The 16,439-nt window shown below is 46.2% G+C and overlaps 2 protein-coding genes across 2 annotated transcripts; one reads left to right on the forward strand and one right to left on the reverse strand.

Moving 5' to 3' along the window:
* Positions 1–1,071: 1,071 nt before the first annotated feature.
* Positions 1,072–5,051, reverse strand: si:ch1073-224n8.1 (zinc finger protein 70). The gene is made up of 2 exons (XM_029174219.3): positions 3,872–5,051; positions 1,072–3,780 (listed from the first exon to the last, which is right to left on the reverse strand). Exons 1-2 carry the CDS (start codon positions 4,581–4,583, stop codon positions 2,822–2,824), a joined length of 1,671 nt encoding a protein of 556 aa, XP_029030052.1. The 5' UTR covers positions 4,584–5,051; the 3' UTR covers positions 1,072–2,821.
* Positions 5,052–7,800: 2,749 nt separating this feature from the next.
* LOC114870029 (leucine-rich repeat neuronal protein 4) lies at positions 7,801–9,734 on the forward strand. The gene is made up of 2 exons (XM_029174632.3): positions 7,801–7,920; positions 8,580–9,734. The coding sequence occupies exon 2, from the start codon at positions 8,589–8,591 to the stop codon at positions 9,264–9,266; it is 678 nt and encodes a 225-aa protein (XP_029030465.1). The 5' UTR covers positions 7,801–7,920; positions 8,580–8,588; the 3' UTR covers positions 9,267–9,734.
* Positions 9,735–16,439: the final 6,705 nt, after the last annotated feature.

The raw sequence follows: 16,439 nt of genomic DNA on the forward strand, positions 1-16,439 counted from the left end.
TCCTCACCCTGCAATGACTAACACAGAAGCAGGAAAAACATCAGGGCTGTTCTGAGGTCAGCAGCAAAAACTCTGATAGACGGATAGACACGAATCTAGGCTGCTTATACTGTAAATATGCATCATAAACCATGTGGCCAAGCTGCTTCCATCCACGGAACGGAACCAGTCCCAGACATTAGTCAGTGAATGTAACACCAAAGAGTGAGCGGACAAACACTTGTCAGTCCAATCAGTGCATGTGAACCAACAGTGGCCATCGCGGGGTCAGCCGGTGTGTGGGGTCACACGGGCCGGGGGTGGGAGTGGAGACAAAGGGCCGGAGAGAGAGAAAGTTGAGTCACTTCCGCTCTGAAAAGTGAATGTTTACTTTCAGTCGCGGAGGAAATGACCTCACGGTCCTACGGAGAGTTCACAGGCTGCTCTCACATTTCTGTGCGTCTCTGCTACTCGCCATCAGAACATCATCGGCTGCCAAGACACACACATGGACACGCTGCGGGTCGCACACACTCACCGAGGCCGAGTATTATTAGTGCAATATTATTACTTCCCCTTATGAAAACTGAAACCGCAGCATCAAGTGGCCAGACAGTAATGACAAACAGCACACGCAGCCTGCAGATAAAAACAGTTTGATTTGAAGATGGTTCAACTTTGAGAACAAAAAAAGTGCTGAACACGTTCCAGCTGTAAAACCCTTGTAATTCAGACCGAAGAGCGATATACTGTTCATTTCTCAACTTCAAAGAGCCTCTGTTGATATTTGCAAAATGCAGAACTGCAGTCATTTTTCTGCACCTCCTCAAATCCCACTTTGTGTTTAAGAACACAAATGACGTTATTCAGCATTTAGAGAACATCAAGGTGTAATTTTGGGATCTGTCTTCGGGCGTGTCCACAGCACATACACTATCTGCCTGGCAACATTTCAGTCAGTGTGGAAGCGCTGGTCCAGGGTCAGTGGAGTTCAACACGCAAGGACAGTTAATAGATTATTTCCATCCGCTCTGACTACAGGTTTTATGTCGACCATCTGGGTGTTTGTCTAAAAAAACAATCACAGAAAAGTACATGTATAAACAAGGCCCTTTAATATAGTAACATTTACAGTAGGTAACAAGATGAATGTGATGTGAAGGAGTATAGGTTGAACACAGAAGCATAAAAAAGGCAATATTTTCACATTTAACACTGACATTTTACAGAATAATGTCATTTCAGTTTAAACCTACATGCAAAGGCCTCCCAGTATTTAATACAAAAACAATAAATATGATTATCTGGGCTAAAAAAAAACACCCTAGCCAATTGAATCCTGTTCCTGCGTACAATGACATGTCTAATCTGTCGAGTGGCTTTGAAAGTGACTAACAGCTGTAAATGTACGCAGAGATCTTCAATGGAAGCAGTATACAAGGTAAATGATGCCAGAGAGAAAAGCTGTTACACCGATGCATCATCATACATCAGAGAATCAGGAAGAACATCAGGAAGAAACTCAATATTTTATATATATAAATATATATACACACACACATACATATATACACATTGTGTGTTTTAGCATAATGTTTTAAAAGTGTGTTTCTTAACAAAGAGATCTTATTGTCTCACAGTTTTCTACAATGTTAACCCTTAATAAACCAAAAAAAGTAATTACACTAATTTACAGCCAACAGGCCAGCATGTACACACACACACACGCACACACACACAAATGTCAGAACATGAAATAGTTCCTTAGACGTATAGTAGCAGATAAAAAGAGGCAAAAACTAAAAACGTAAAGGAATCCTAAGTGTTGGTCCATGACAGAGCTGATCAAGCTGCTTTTGTGGATACATGCTGACTGACACCCACAGCCTCTGTATATACACTAAGCCAGTTTGTTTAGGCGCAGAAAAAAACATCCATACTCCTCAAACCCTTTAGGGTTATGTAACTGCATGACAGTGCAACATGTGGCTTTAAAATAAGGTCCCATCCACTAAAATATCTAACTGGTTCATGCTTCATGAAGACAAACAGCAGGGTGAATTCAGATTTTCAGCTTAGAAATGACTTTGTTAGGAAAAACTGCTGCCAGGTGCAAGAAAAGGTTTGTGTCTTTAAAACAGGACCGGATCCAATGTACCAGTTACAGAGTGAAGAAAAGAATATCCCAACAGTAAATGATGCAGTACATACGATTCAAATGTTTTTTTATTCAAGCAGAGCACAAGGTCTTAGTCACGATAAGACACAAAGCATAAACTTAGTCTACATTAATTCATACTGTGTAAAACCAAGAATATTTTCTCCCACATGGTCATTTGTCAACATATAAAGACTGTAACCAAAACACTCTGTATGTGGACATGAGGTTGCATTCACTCTAACGTGCCCAGCTGGTGGTTTGCCTACACGCGAAGCATGAACCAGCACTATGCATCTTTTCTCTACCTATATCTGGAATGGTAGCGGTTAAATCCAGGTGGGAACGATGTTAAACAGCAGCAGCAGTGACTCATTTGGTGGTTGACCAAGTGCTTGAAGCACCAAAATAGTGTTTGAGTAACGTCGAGCAGCACCTCCCTCTGAGCAGAACAACCTGCTGCTGTTTGATGAATGTCCCGTGAAGAATGTACAGTGGATGTTTGGAAATTTATTTTTACATGTAACACTGTAAAACATGAATGTGTCAAACGTAAATTAAACTAGGCTAGGCTTACGTGTAGCCGTTATTTTACTACCAGCACGCAGCAGAGTCAAGCTTCTCCGTCATGGTACAATACACACACCTGTCCAGGATGTGAAGACAGCTGCTGTTGATGTTCATCTAAACACAGTCCACAACTGAGCTGTCATCCTCCTCCGCGCCCCACTCCCCAAACCTCATCTGAGGGGATGGAGCAGCGGGATGGAGGTTGTTCATGTCGTCCATGGCATCTGGGTCTGTGTCGTCGCTGGCGACAATTCCCATGTGGCCGCCCTCCTCCCGGTGTGTGCGGATGTGCTTCCTCAGCGCCGCCGGCTCCTTGAAGCTGCGGTTGCAGAAGGGGCAGCAGCAGGGCCGCTCTCCGGTGTGGATGAGCTGGTGGTGCTTGAGGTGCTGCAGGCGGCTCAGGCGCTTCCCACAGATGGCGCACACGTAGGGTTTCTCTCCGGTGTGCGTGCGCCTGTGTTTGCGCAGCCCGTCCAAGTGGCGAAAACAGTTTCCACACTCGGAACAGGAATACGGCTTCTCGCCCGTGTGTATGCGAAGGTGGGTTTTGAGGGCTCCCGACTCCCGGAAACGGCGGCCACAGACCGCACAGGGGTAGGGCTTTTCCCCCGTGTGGATGCGGATGTGCTTCTTCAGGCTGGAGATCAGGCGGAAAGTCTTTCCGCACTCCAGGCAGTGGTGAGGCCGATCTCCGGAGGGCTCCCCAGGTATGTCGGAAGCGGAGGGTCCCGCTGAGTCGTCTGCTCTGCCCGGGGAAACACTGTCTCCTCGCCCAGTCCTGCCCATCAGTTTCTGCCCATCTAGTCCACCCTGCTGCAAGGCATCACTGCATTCTCGCACGGGTCTTTGGTGTCGCAGGGCGTGAGTAAACGAACGCTGGGAACCTCCTTCTCCGACCTGGACGTAACTAAGGTCGCCAACGTTATGGGACGAACGGTCTCCATCTCCAACTCTGCTGTCGTTACGCAAACCAGGCTCCTTCCTGTTGGGCTGACCTGAGCTCGAAGCTACTCCCTGCTCTTCTTTGATCTCAAACCTGGGCGGCCCCCCTGGCCCCTGAGGCTGGCGCTCATCTAAAAACAACCCACAACGTACAGAGATGTTAACCAATATGTCCATGACAACAGTAAGTCAATGCGAAATGCCCAGAAAAGGAAGATTTACCTGGTCTGCTGGATTCAGAGCACATGTGAGACGTGTTGGATGCAAACGAGTCCAGAGCGTGGTTGGTGACAGAGCCATCTGGCTGGATTGATAGCTGGCACATTTTGTAGTCATCTCTCGGCTCAAACCCATGAAGGGATTCGTCCACGGAGCCAGCTAGTCCCAGGTCGACGCCGGCTCCATTCACATTTCGAGGATTCTGGTGGTCCCGGTCCAACCCTGAAGTCATTGACGCCATGGAAGACAGTGATGGGGCAAAAACGGACGGACTGACCGTCTGAGGGCCTGTGTATGAGATCTGGAGCTGATCTATGAGCTTCTGAGCGCTGCACAGACACTCCTGCAAAGTCTTCAGCTCCCTCTCGGACACTTCCAGCCGCACTTTGAGCCTTTCATTCTCCTGCTCCTTGTGCAGCAACTCCTGTTGAGTCTCGTTAAGAACCAGCACCACTTCGCCCAACAGCGTGTCCACTGCTGCGGACATGGCCGTTTGAATAGTCGGAGCCAGGCGTGATTTCAGCGACGTTACAGTCATGCTGCCCTGCGAAGCTCCGTAGCCTCCCTTGTCCGCTTTGCGATCGTAGCACGACTCGGTCCCGGTCCGTTCGGGTATGTTGATTATAGTTTGTTTACGGTTCGCGCTGTGGGCTGCGCTGCCGCCGCTATTTGAGGAATCCATGCTGCCAGCATAGCCTGCCCTCCTCGAAGTCATAATTGTAGCTTTAAGCCAGTTAGCTAACTTTGCGTTTGCAAGCTGCAGGAACGAGCAGTGCGCTACAATAGCAGTCCGAATGGACCAGTGATGAGGGTTTTAGAGAGAAAAGTAAAGTCTAATAAGTGAAGTTTTGTCAGTTACATCTGCCTCGCTATCTGTTTAACAGACAAAAAGAATATAACGTCAACTCTGAGGTGGGCCTGGCTCTGCGCGCTAACATTAGCCTGCTAGCTTTCCAGCGAGCAGCTCGGGACTCAGGCAAACGCGGACTGTTGCAAACGGTGTGAGTCTGCAGACGAAATGCGCAGATGGTATTTAAACGCGCCAGTCAAGTCCGAGAACTACTGTTCCAAGACTCTGATGACACCGTGGCCCTCAACAGCGACTCACCCATTTCCAGCTTCTGCCTGCAAAACTGCACTGGTACTGTGGTGCTCGGAGGCCTGTCGCACAGAAATGACGTCATCATACTACTGCTTGATGTGCTTGTTTTGCCCTGAATAGCCACTCAAAGGCAACTTCGTTTCGTTACAGTACAATATGTTAACCCTTCAACCCTGTCGACCTTAACCGTATCAAGTTATTGGTGCGTATTCCTAAATACTCCCTTAACCTCAGGAAAGGCAGTTGAAGATAAGTATTTTTTTGGTTTTGGTAGTAAAGAAATATTTTATATTGCCAGTGATGCATTAATAGCAACGAACAAATCCTACAGCAATATGTCTACCTCTGTTGAGTGGCTGGTTCTCAGTGTCCGATCAAAAGGGAGTTATCTAGTGAGATTTAGATTCCGACATTTTTACTAAAGAGCCATTCAAATGATCCAGCGTTTTTATTTCAGCAGACACGATAGTGCACATAGATGACATAAGATTAATTAATGTAGGTCTCCATATAAAAGTAATGTGTCTTGGTGGGTTCATGCAGTTATGATAATGCACAGAAAAGTCAGTCACAAAAATTTCAGACAGGCAGGATATTTAGATTGGGCTAAAACTCAACTAGGCAAAAAAATTACATTATCATTATAGTGAGAAATACAAAAAAAAAAACACTGGGCCATAGAGGAGACGATTGTGTGTGTGTGTGTGTGTGTGTGTGTGTGTGTGTGTGTGTGTGTGTGTGTGTGTGTGTGTGTGTGTGTGTGTGTGTGTGTGTGTGTGTGAGGTGTGAGAGAGAGAGAGAGAGAGAGAGAGAAAGAGAGAGAGAGAGAGATTTTCCTACCAAAGTGAGGACATCTTGACAAAGATGTGTGTGTTTGTGTGTGTGAGTGTGTGTGATTAAATAAATAATAAAAGTAAATCAATTAATATATTATTAGGATTAAATACAGTGCAAATAAACTAAATAGGATGACCATTATTGGCTGTTACATTTTATTCCTTACTGTTACAGTTAATAGGAGGTGATGAGAGGTATGTTTGGCCTATTGTCAGCCTACAAGTCACAATTTAGGGAAAAATAGCCTAATATTTGCAATAGCGAAGCAGCCATTTAATGAGAAGTGCTGACATTTGCTCTTTTTAATGCAAATCTCAAAATTTGCCCAGCTTTTTAAAGTATTGTATTATTGTACGAACAGAGAAACAAGCTGAAAACACAGAACCATGCTACTACACACAATCTAACAAGACTTCACTGCACACTGAGCTTTAAATGAAGGACTGTGTGGTTTTAGATGGTTTACACATAGTGCAGTCCATCATAAAAAGTAAATGACACACACCACACCCAGCTGCATAGCTGAAGAGTGACAGACGCAGCCCGGCTCTTTGTTTAATACACCCAAAACCACTTTTCTATTTGATCTTCTTTTTATCTTCTGCCGCCTGTAGGAGGCAGTGTAGACTGCTTTGCTTGTTAGTGACGCAGAGGTCAGGTAGTATGAGCTGTTAGGGCACTGATTCCACATAAACATGAACATAACTGCTCATGATGGCTATTTTTTAATCATTTTATTTCCCACAGAATTATGTTACGCTGTGTTTAGTCCAACTGGCTGCAGACTTTATTACCTGCTATTAAAAATGTCCCCCACCATATCTCACTACTCTTCCTAACATCCTCCTTTTCATTTGATATCATTAATTTTTTTTTTACTATAATTTGTAGAAAAAGTAGGAAGAATTATATGGAAATTTACGAAACTTTCAGCATGTTGGTTATGAGTCAAACACGGCTCTGCACATCGTCTGGTTCTACTAGAACAGGGCCTTGTAGAATCTTGGCCACTTCCATTTCATATATAAAAGTAATTTATTCCTTATGGAGTCGTTTCTGATGAGGAAAGCACACCCTTTCCAGAGAGCCACAGTGGTCGGGGATGAAATGACGGCAAAGAGGGTTCCGTGCGCCTCAGGCTTGCATAACAAAACCCTCTAACTCCTAGCAGCTGCTTATGTTGGTGTCATTTCCAGTAAATATTTCATACTAAGCAGCTTTTACTGCTTCGTATTATTTGTTCCAGCGTCACATTTCCTATTAGAGCCTAAAAGCGCTGGTGCCTTAGTTTATTGCTGATTCCCGAACACTCTTAGCTAAACATTTATTTTACTTCACTGTAAACATGAATTACTATAAAATAAGGCAAATATTTAACACAGTTAAGCCTGGATTAATAAACATATAAACGTATTATTGTATAATTTATACAATTTATGAAGGGAAATATTTGTCACGTACCATAAAGTGTCACATGAACAAAGTATCATGTCCAGTTTTATTCTTTTTTGAAAATAAAAGTGGTGCCACATATTGTGATGACTTCAAGTAAAGCAACGGCTTCAGTTTCACACCAGTATGTTTCTGCCTGCCAGCGGAACAGCTGCAGAACACTTTCAGTCCCTTTGGTTTTACAGCAGTGATCAGAGATTTTAGGTGAAGGGTTAACGGCTAAGATGATCTGATGGTCTGCGTGGATTCCTCCACGTACGCTAAGGATGGCAGTTTCAAAATGAATCAAAGCTGTGACACAGAGTATTTATCATCAACATTAGCTCATTAACAAGGGACACAGGCTGTGATTAACCGTTGCAACAAGAATTCGTTGTTCACTTCATTATAAATGGGGCAGGGATGTTACGGGAAGCAGTTTGAGCCCGCATTCAGTGATTCAGCCACATTGCAAAGCCATTTAGCAGAGAGGAAGGTGGAGCTGGTGTGGAAGGGCTGGGAGTGTGTGTGTGTGTGTGGGGGGGGGGGGGGGGGGGGGGGGGCAAAAAGAAGGAGGTCATTGTTGGGGAGACGGCAAACATATAAAGGGGCGCAGAGCAAGTGGAAGGAAGACAAGGAGAAGGCGCTCGCTCTTATTTTGGAGGAGTACAAACTTTTAGAGGTGAGTTGTTATATTTTGTTGTGTCCTTTTTCACGCTTGACAGCAGCTGAGTTATGGCAGAGACAAAGAGCTCAAGGCGGATCAGCACTGAGTCGGTGCTTCCCTCGGACCTGACTTAGAGACAGGGAGAGATCCTGAATGGACCTCTTTGTTAGTGCTCCATGCGTGTTCACCACAGAGATCATTCCAGGTATGCTGGAACATGTAGTCCTGTAACTGGATCCGGGGCTGTGCTCTGGTTTTGTGTGTGTGTAGGCTTTTGGACCTGTTGTGCAACACTGCCTGGAATGCTGCATTTGAGTGAAGTACCTCCAAATCCTCACAAATGAGGACTACTCTGAGTGGATGTTTACACGGACCATAAATTAGCCACAAGCTAACGACGCATCCACATGTTGGTTACCTTCTTCCTCTCAGAAGTTGAAACAGGGAGATTTTTTATTTCCCAGCTTCAACGCTGGTTCACGTTTAAGCCATTTGTTTCATGCAGTGCACGCATCAGGGGACAAATAACTACATCATCCCTTTCAGGCTCTTTTTTGCTATTCAAAAGACAGCGGCTCTGCTCGTAGCTGTAAACCCAGCGGACTGAAACTTTTTATTCCTGCACCGAAAACAGATTTTTCCAACATACTGACGGAATTCTTTACAATCTCCAGGCAGCCATCATGACGATTCTCATCAGAGACCTCCTCCTCCCCCTGGTGATGACCGGCCTGGTCTCCTTCAAGGGTTACGCTCCCTTGCCTGTGTCGTCGCCAGAGCCTGCGGAAGCGAACCCGACTGACGACTATGATCAACTTGACGAAATCACCACGACGACCACGCCTGCGAAAGGGCCGACGCGCGGAGGGAAACCTCAGCGCTGCAACTACAACCCCTGTCTGGAGAATCAGACCTCTTGTTTTGACCTATCGGCCTCCACTGGCTGCTCATGTCCAGGGTTAACGTTACACAATGTCCCTCCAGAGGCTCCATGGATGAAATCTGTATCCTGGAATGGGTCGGAGGTTATAATCCAGTGGTGTGCCCCTTATTCATATGTTACATCTTATTCTGTAACAGTAGGAGGGAAGGAGACGCAGATGTTCAGGGAGGACCAGAGGAGCGGAGCACTGGGTCACATAGATCACATAACAGAAGTTTGTGTAGCTGCATTGAATGACAATGGAAGGGGCCAAGAGGCTTGTAGGATGTACCACCCCACAGACAACAGCCTGCCTCTGAAAGCAGGACTCATCGGCGGCGCTCTGGTCCTCCTGGTCCTGGTTCTGCTGGGGGTCCTGCTCTGGCACAGGAGACAGCGGAAACAGGAGGCCAGCATCTCTGTGCGTGACACTCATTAGACGCCGTGAACAAAGAACAGACTGGACGCTCTGAGAGATAAGGCCGAGTCCGGGGACGCTCCCAACTCCAGCTGTGGTTCTGCAGGAAGACGGAGAGATATATCTGACTGGAAATGTCACTGAGTTTCCCCCACGTCAGAATAACTTTCTAATGTTAGAATAATTATTTAATAGGAACAGACGCCACACTAAAACATATTTATCCAATATAGTTTGTTGGAACTAAGTTCCCTGAAACTCTCTGTGAGAGGCTCATTATGTCCAGTGTTTCATAACAGATTATGTGAATGTATGCTGTATTTATGAACTTGAAATACATGATGATTGTTTTAAACGAATCCAAATAAGTTTGGAGAAGCACACTAAAGTTTAGAGCACATAGAACTGAGCTGCTGGAACTGGTTCTATTGGACAATAAATGTCTGTTAATGGCTCCCGCCGTTTAATTAAAAGTGAAACTTTTCCTGAGTCGCGTGTTTCCATCTGTCCTTTTGTCGGAAGTTGTGTCATTGTACATTTTTCCAGCTGTCACAGCGCGGTCTTCCAGAGGATATGGATTTGGTGCGGCTCGTCCCGTGCCAGCTGAGACTCCCAGTTCTCCAGCACTGGGCCGCTGACACGCTGCTTCCAGGCTCCTCGCGTCTTTCCTTGTTGTCACGATGAGGACGAGAAGAAAGTGCCATATTCAAATCCTCCCAGTTTATCTCACGCCCGAGCCTCCATCTGCATGTCTCGCAGTCATGTGTTAATCTCTTTTTGCTCTGGTTGGTGCCACAGAGCCGTTCCGCTGCTTCTGGGCGTCTTTCTTCTTCCAAAACTTACAACACACACGCACACGCACACGCACACACACAGCTGTTTAGCACTCATCTAACATCTATAATTTGGAGTCGGCCTGTTTATTCCAGCTGTCTTTACGATATGAAGTCAGCATGAGCCAAACGAGGAGGTAGTTTGGGACAAGAGGCCACAGAAACACACAAACGAGTCCAGAAAGTGCAGAATATGTTCAATTAAAGGCACAAGCAGTGACACAGGACGATTGTTCTGGTCGCTGCCCGCTGACAGCATCCTATTTCATAGTCAGTAGGTTTCCTTTCTGAATGACGTCAATAACGTTAATAAAATCCTAGATGTTTACTGGTGAATTGAACTGGACTGTACGTGTTATGAGAGAGGCTGATGGCAGGAATCATTTTCAGTCCTGCTGAGTCGGGTGCAAGGCTGGTATTGGTGCGAGGTCAGCTCCAGGTCTGTGATGCCAGGAAGCTCGACGGGACACGTCACGCTGACTCACGGCCGTGTCATCCGGGAAGCTCCTCACTCATGTTACTTGTTGCTTCTTCACCTGAATAGTAAGAGCGTGAATCAGCTGATTTCACGCTGTGGGACGTCACGGTAAAACACGTTGTGACGACCTTCAGCAGGAACAGTTTAACTAAGACAGTGTGACTAACAATAACAATCATCAGTGTGTGGTGTGTGTAATGATTCAGCTGAGATAAAAATAAGATCTAAAAATAAAAATGAGAACCACACGAAAGGATGACGAAACAACCCAAGTCTTTTATGAGCATCTTCATTAAGAACGCCTTCACAGACACAACGCTGTTACTGGAGTTGTGAGAGCTTTTATTGTGAAACGCGTCTCCACGCACCTGCCTCTGCTGCCTTCAGGCTCCTTTTTGCCCTCTGCTGGTCACATGGAAACCCGGAGGAGCAGACCTGTCTGTAGCATCTGGCAGCAGGGCACATTAATGCAGAAACACGCAATCATAATAATAATTATACCTACAAAGCATAATTCTATTAGAGCCGGTGCTAATTAGACGCCGCTGCCGGGCGGCGGCACTTTGAACCGTGAGGCGATGAAGCGACACGAGACAAAGCGGCTCTTCGCAGAGACGGAGCCACCTGCACGCGCGCGCAGGTGCGCCACGATTAGAGATGGGACAAGTATTTATATCCTTCTGTGGAGCGGCGCTGCTCGCTATCATTATGCTCACAATGGGCGACATAACTTTATGTAACAAAGTGGCGCGACAGACGAGCAGCAAATAACCCGACGTGAAGCGTCTTCCACCGTTTCTTGTCAACGTTCTTTGCAGACAACGCCAGAGACGCAATAATTGGCTGATTAACACATGCACATTGTTTGGTCTTATAATAGAAATAAAAACCACTTATACCTTGGAGCTGAAGGTTCATCTCATGACAATTTACCCTTATGTATCCAGTAAATTACATTACATCCCTTCCTTTGCAAATGAACCCTTTATTATTAGTCCACCACCAGCAGAGGCACCTCTGCCCCCTGAGGTCAGCGTCTACAACCATGAAATGTAGGTCAGGCACCCATCAGTAGCCATTACTGCTATGAGACCCTCCTCTGCACAGCGGTTTATTCACATGTGGGAAGGTTGTTCAGTTTATGTCCACTGTAAAATTAAAGAATAAAAAATGGTGTCCATCAAACTTTGACCTGTAATGGACTCGATGTCATCCAGTGGAAGTAATAGGGCCGTGCTGCGGAAACCATTGGTGTAAGTGGGTGGTTATACAAACTGAGCCCCCACCCCACCGGCATCTCATCCTGTTTACTTCTGTTATGTCTTAGACTGTGTGTGTCTGTCTTGGCTCACACAGCATCTCTGTATATAAAAAGATTAAGTTCTGTGTCAGCGTGTGACTCGGATGCGGCTCCAAGGAGGATCAGGGTTCCTGCAAATGCAGCGGGGCGTGTATTAGACCCCGTCTCTTCCTTTGGCATCGTCACAGATGAAAAGTAACAAAAGCCAAAGCCAGGAGTTTGACCTCCTTCATGGTTCAGACTTGTGTCTAAACGCATCCGGCGTCATGCTTCCTCCACCACTAGAGGTCCTTGTTGCCAAGAGCGCCGTCAGTTCAAAGAGCCACCGCTGGCATCAACGCAGCCAGAATGCAGTGGAGATTGAAATTAGTTGCTCTAATAGGGATGAAAATGTGTTTGCTGTAGTAATCAGCTCAGCCACACTCCTACATCAAAGGGAAGGGAGTAGAGGTTTTTCATATTAAAAACAACAACAACAGCAGCTAAACGTTTGTTCCTGCCTCCGCTTTCCCAGAGCGTTCATCCACTGCGACAGGCGGGTCAGCGCTCCACTCGCAGCCGCCCGGGAAGGCTCAGCGCGAGCATTTCATAAAGGAGAGGAGGAAAAATCGCTCCTAGCCCCCCACCGCCTACCCCCGTTTCCTCGTATGAGGAGCCGGGGTAACCATGGCAACCTGGCATTATACAGGACAGAGCCGAGGAGGTTGACACTGAGCTCGGAGAGGAGAGTTATCAATCACTTTGGCATCAGCACTGGCGCACGCACGCACGCACGCACGCACACACGCACGCACACACGCACACACGCACACACGCACACACGCACACACACACACATACTGTACCCACGCGCTCTTTCACCTATTTCACAAAAAGGAATCCTGAAAATTTCCCCCTTTACTAGAAAGCAGGTTCTTGTGTCAGTGTCCAGCTGATCAATCTCCACCAGATGCATAAAAACACACTTTATCATTATTTTTTGTACCTGAAAGAGTTTACGTCAAGAACCAATTTTTAAAAGAACGGGTAGAAACTAAATGGTGGTGTTGAGTTCAGGGTCTCGGCAAAATGAGAATATTTCGTCATTCAGATGCAGAATATTTCAGCACTTGCGCTGATTTGTTTGGCCACAACATGAATGCTATAAAAGCCGATTGCTCATACACATAAATCTCAATTTGATCTCACACCTAGTTTCTTCTGCCTTAATTTGTTTGTGCCGTTACCTTGACAAACTAGTCCACTGGTCATTACCGTCCCCTCTAAATGCATGAGCAGTGGCGTATTTTGACTGGGTGTGTAAAAGGCTTCGCTAAGAGCCATGGTGCCGTCAGCTGAATGTGTAACGCTGCAGGGAAACCTGCAGGGACGTGGAGGCAGAGCTGTATTTAACCATGTGAGGTTAAGTTGTCCTCCCAGAGCGCCTGCACTGTTCTAGTTTGGAGCTCCTCTCAGTCGGTGGGGAGGAGATTGCTCTTAATATGCTTTATAAAGTGTTCTTACCTAAAAGGGAGCCTGGGTTTTAAACTGTCAGTGTGCATCACTGTCTGTGTGTCTACCTGCTTTTACCATATTCCTCCTGTTTTATTGTCAGGGGGGCACTGGAGCATATCCTTGGACACACTGCCAGTCTGACATCAAGTCCCAACCTAGTTTGAGCTGCATGAAAAAACATCCCAACCTCAATAATAACAATGATCTATTATAATATGATATGACACACATTTAATTTGGTAAAAACATTCACATATCAGACAACTGAGGCATAAATCTAGGACTGAGAGACGACCAGATGTTAAACAAAATAAATCCCAATTTCCCCTCCCACCCCTATTATCTCTCACACACACACACACACACACACACACACACACACACACACACACACACACACACACACACACACACACACACACACACACACACACACACACACACACACACACACACACACACACACACACACACACACACACACACACACACACACACCACAGCTGGGGCAGGAACAGGCACTGGAACAAGAGAGGAAACAGGGACAGATTATTCAGGACACAGTCACAGGGGGATAGAGAGCTCAGGAGGAGAGCAAGGACTTGACCTTTGCTGAATATTCATGATAATAGAGAGGAGAGAGAGATGTAAACCTTTTTCTGATACCTAAAACATTTGCCGAGTGTAATAACGGAAGGCGGCTCGGGATTCAGTGCAAAAATAAATCCATCTAGCAGGATGTGCGCTGGCTGTCTGCCAGCCAGAGGGATCAATAGCCATTAACACCATCATGAATGCAGCCAGAGGACAGCGGGGATCTGTGGCTCTGCAGCGCGTTGCATGGAGGCAGGAGGCGTGGCGCTCCGGTTACAGTAAGAACATCCCTGCTGCTGGCGAGAGCGCTGCCTCCTGACGGACGCTGCCATCAACATGTATGCAAACACATCCCGTCTGGATAATCTAGGTCATTTTCCTGCTGGCGAAGAGGAGGAGGAGGAGGAGGAGCCATCTGGAGATATAAAGACACAAATGTGCACCGTGGTCATGTGTCAAGACTCAGGCCACTTTTTTTTTTTTTTTTTTTTTTTTTTTTTTAATATCAGCCTCACAAATCAAGTGAACATGCCTCTACAGAGAAGCACAGGTAGTGCAGCAGAGGGTGGGGGTGGTGCTGGAAGGGAGCAGCGGACGCATGTAATTTCTTGCTCCAGTTCTCTTCGCTTTAGCTCAGAGGACACACTGTTCGTGGCAGAAAAAAAAAACAACAACCCAAGCCTTCAACACCTATTCCAGCGTCATGTAACGCTGGCACATAATCACATAATACACCAGGAAGCAGCGCAGTCATGCAGCTGGAATCACAGCGTGCGTCTGCAACATGATGCACTGCAACTCTACAGAGATGGAGGATGTGCTGAGGTTGTTCTTTTCCTTTTTCTGTGACATTTAGATTCTGCCCTTGAACCTCTACATGGAAAACATTCCCTTGAAGGGCATCAAAGAGAGAGAGACACACAGAGAGAGAGAGAGAGAGAGAGCATGCATCTGCCTGTCCTGTGTCAAATCTGTTTAAAAATCAATTCATGCTTTACAACAATGAGCTGGGCCACATGAATAAAGCCTTCAAACGCAGGAAGCAATTAAAAACTGCTGAGCACTGTACATGCAGCAATGGTAAATATGCTGCAGTTGTTTTTAGAACCGGCTAAAACTCGCCCTCTGGGAACCACGAATGCAGCAGATTTCAAACCATCCAAAATGACGCGCGCCGACACCCAAACGCGTTCACCTCACGGTGGCGCTAGACGAGAACGCGTCGACGCCACGGACCTCAAACGCCTGTGAAACTGTTCCCCGGTAAACCGGCCATCGTTAGACGAGGGGACGTTTCACCCTGAAGCACAGATGCCAAACTGCTGGATATCTAGAGGAAAGGTAAGGGATTACCAAAGCCGCGAGCATTCATTCTCTGGGGAACGTCTGCAAAACGCCCTGTCAATCAATCCAGCATGACTGACTGACCAACGGACCGTCTCGAGGCCAATGCGGGCAGAATTTCTAAAATTCCTATCGGGCCTTGAGGAAGTCCTGCATTAATTTGCATATCTGCCCAAATTCCACAAACTGTGCAGCAAATGGCTCATTAACATTCACAGTACATGAGCATAATTACACACACCTGAGTAAGACTTAGCATAAATTAATAACAGTTCCCAAACATGTATGAATTTGCTTTTCAGTCTTGTCTTTTTTCTTTTAGATTCAAAGAATAACAACCACTACACTATTAGCATAGCTCCTGTCAAAACAACCTTCAGCAACAAAAGCTCAAGCAGATGGAAATTCTGCTCATCCTCAGTGCAACGCAGGACATATGACAACACGCGGGAGCAGCTACTTGAACACAGGAAACAAAACGAATCAAAAGCTCAACAAACACAATGTGCAGCTTTTGTTGTCATGAACAACACAGGGACAGAGATTACTATTTAAAACCAGGCACTAAAGCAGAGCCTCATTAATGTAATATAATGCGACTATAATTAGGATTTAAAGCTCCAAACCATGCTGACCCGATGATTACACAAACCTCCTTGTTCCTGTAACAGCATGAAGCAGACGTCTCGGACGCCATATGCTGCTATTAAGGCTCCGGTCGCCAGGAGCAGGTGGGCAGACTGTGGGCGACATGACCGTCTGTCCTGATGCCAGGAGGAGAAAGGACAGAGGTGGCGGCGCCGGTTTCCAGGGAACAGTGGTCAGCAGTGTGCTGTTGGGTTCACTTCACCTCTGCAGCTCATTCATTTCAATAGTTTACCAAGTAAGGACAGGGGAGGCCATCTTCTCTTTCACAGCTTATTAATGACCATACAGCTTGTGGCCGACGTGCAAGGCTTCAGGGAAATCATCATCAATCTGATCCAGTTACCCTGGATACTGTTCATGCAGCAAATACAAATGGAGTCCACTGATCGATCCACAGCTCCCACCTTAAGTCACCACATCAAATTGCATCTGACTTCACAGAACATGTATCGCACGTGTCAACAACTTGAGGGAATCGACTGCTTTAGTCATCAATGACAACA

The sequence above is a fragment of the Betta splendens genome, chromosome 14 (assembly GCF_900634795.4).
Source record: "Betta splendens chromosome 14, fBetSpl5.4, whole genome shotgun sequence".
Classification (NCBI taxonomy): domain Eukaryota; kingdom Metazoa; phylum Chordata; class Actinopteri; order Anabantiformes; family Osphronemidae; genus Betta; species Betta splendens.

Bases quoted from the DNA above. Each gene is read 5' to 3' on its own strand.
- si:ch1073-224n8.1 (XM_029174219.3), bottom strand. From the start codon at position 4,583: ATGACTTCGAGGAGGGCAGGCTATGCTGGCAGCATGGATTCCTCAAAT. The intron at 3,781-3,871 runs GTAAATCTTCCT...GGTTGTTTTTAG, and splicing joins CTCTGAATCCAGCAGACCAG to ATGAGCGCCAGCCTCAGGGG.
- LOC114870029 (XM_029174632.3), top strand. From the start codon at position 8,589: ATGACGATTCTCATCAGAGACCTCCTCCTCCCCCTGGTGATGACCGGC.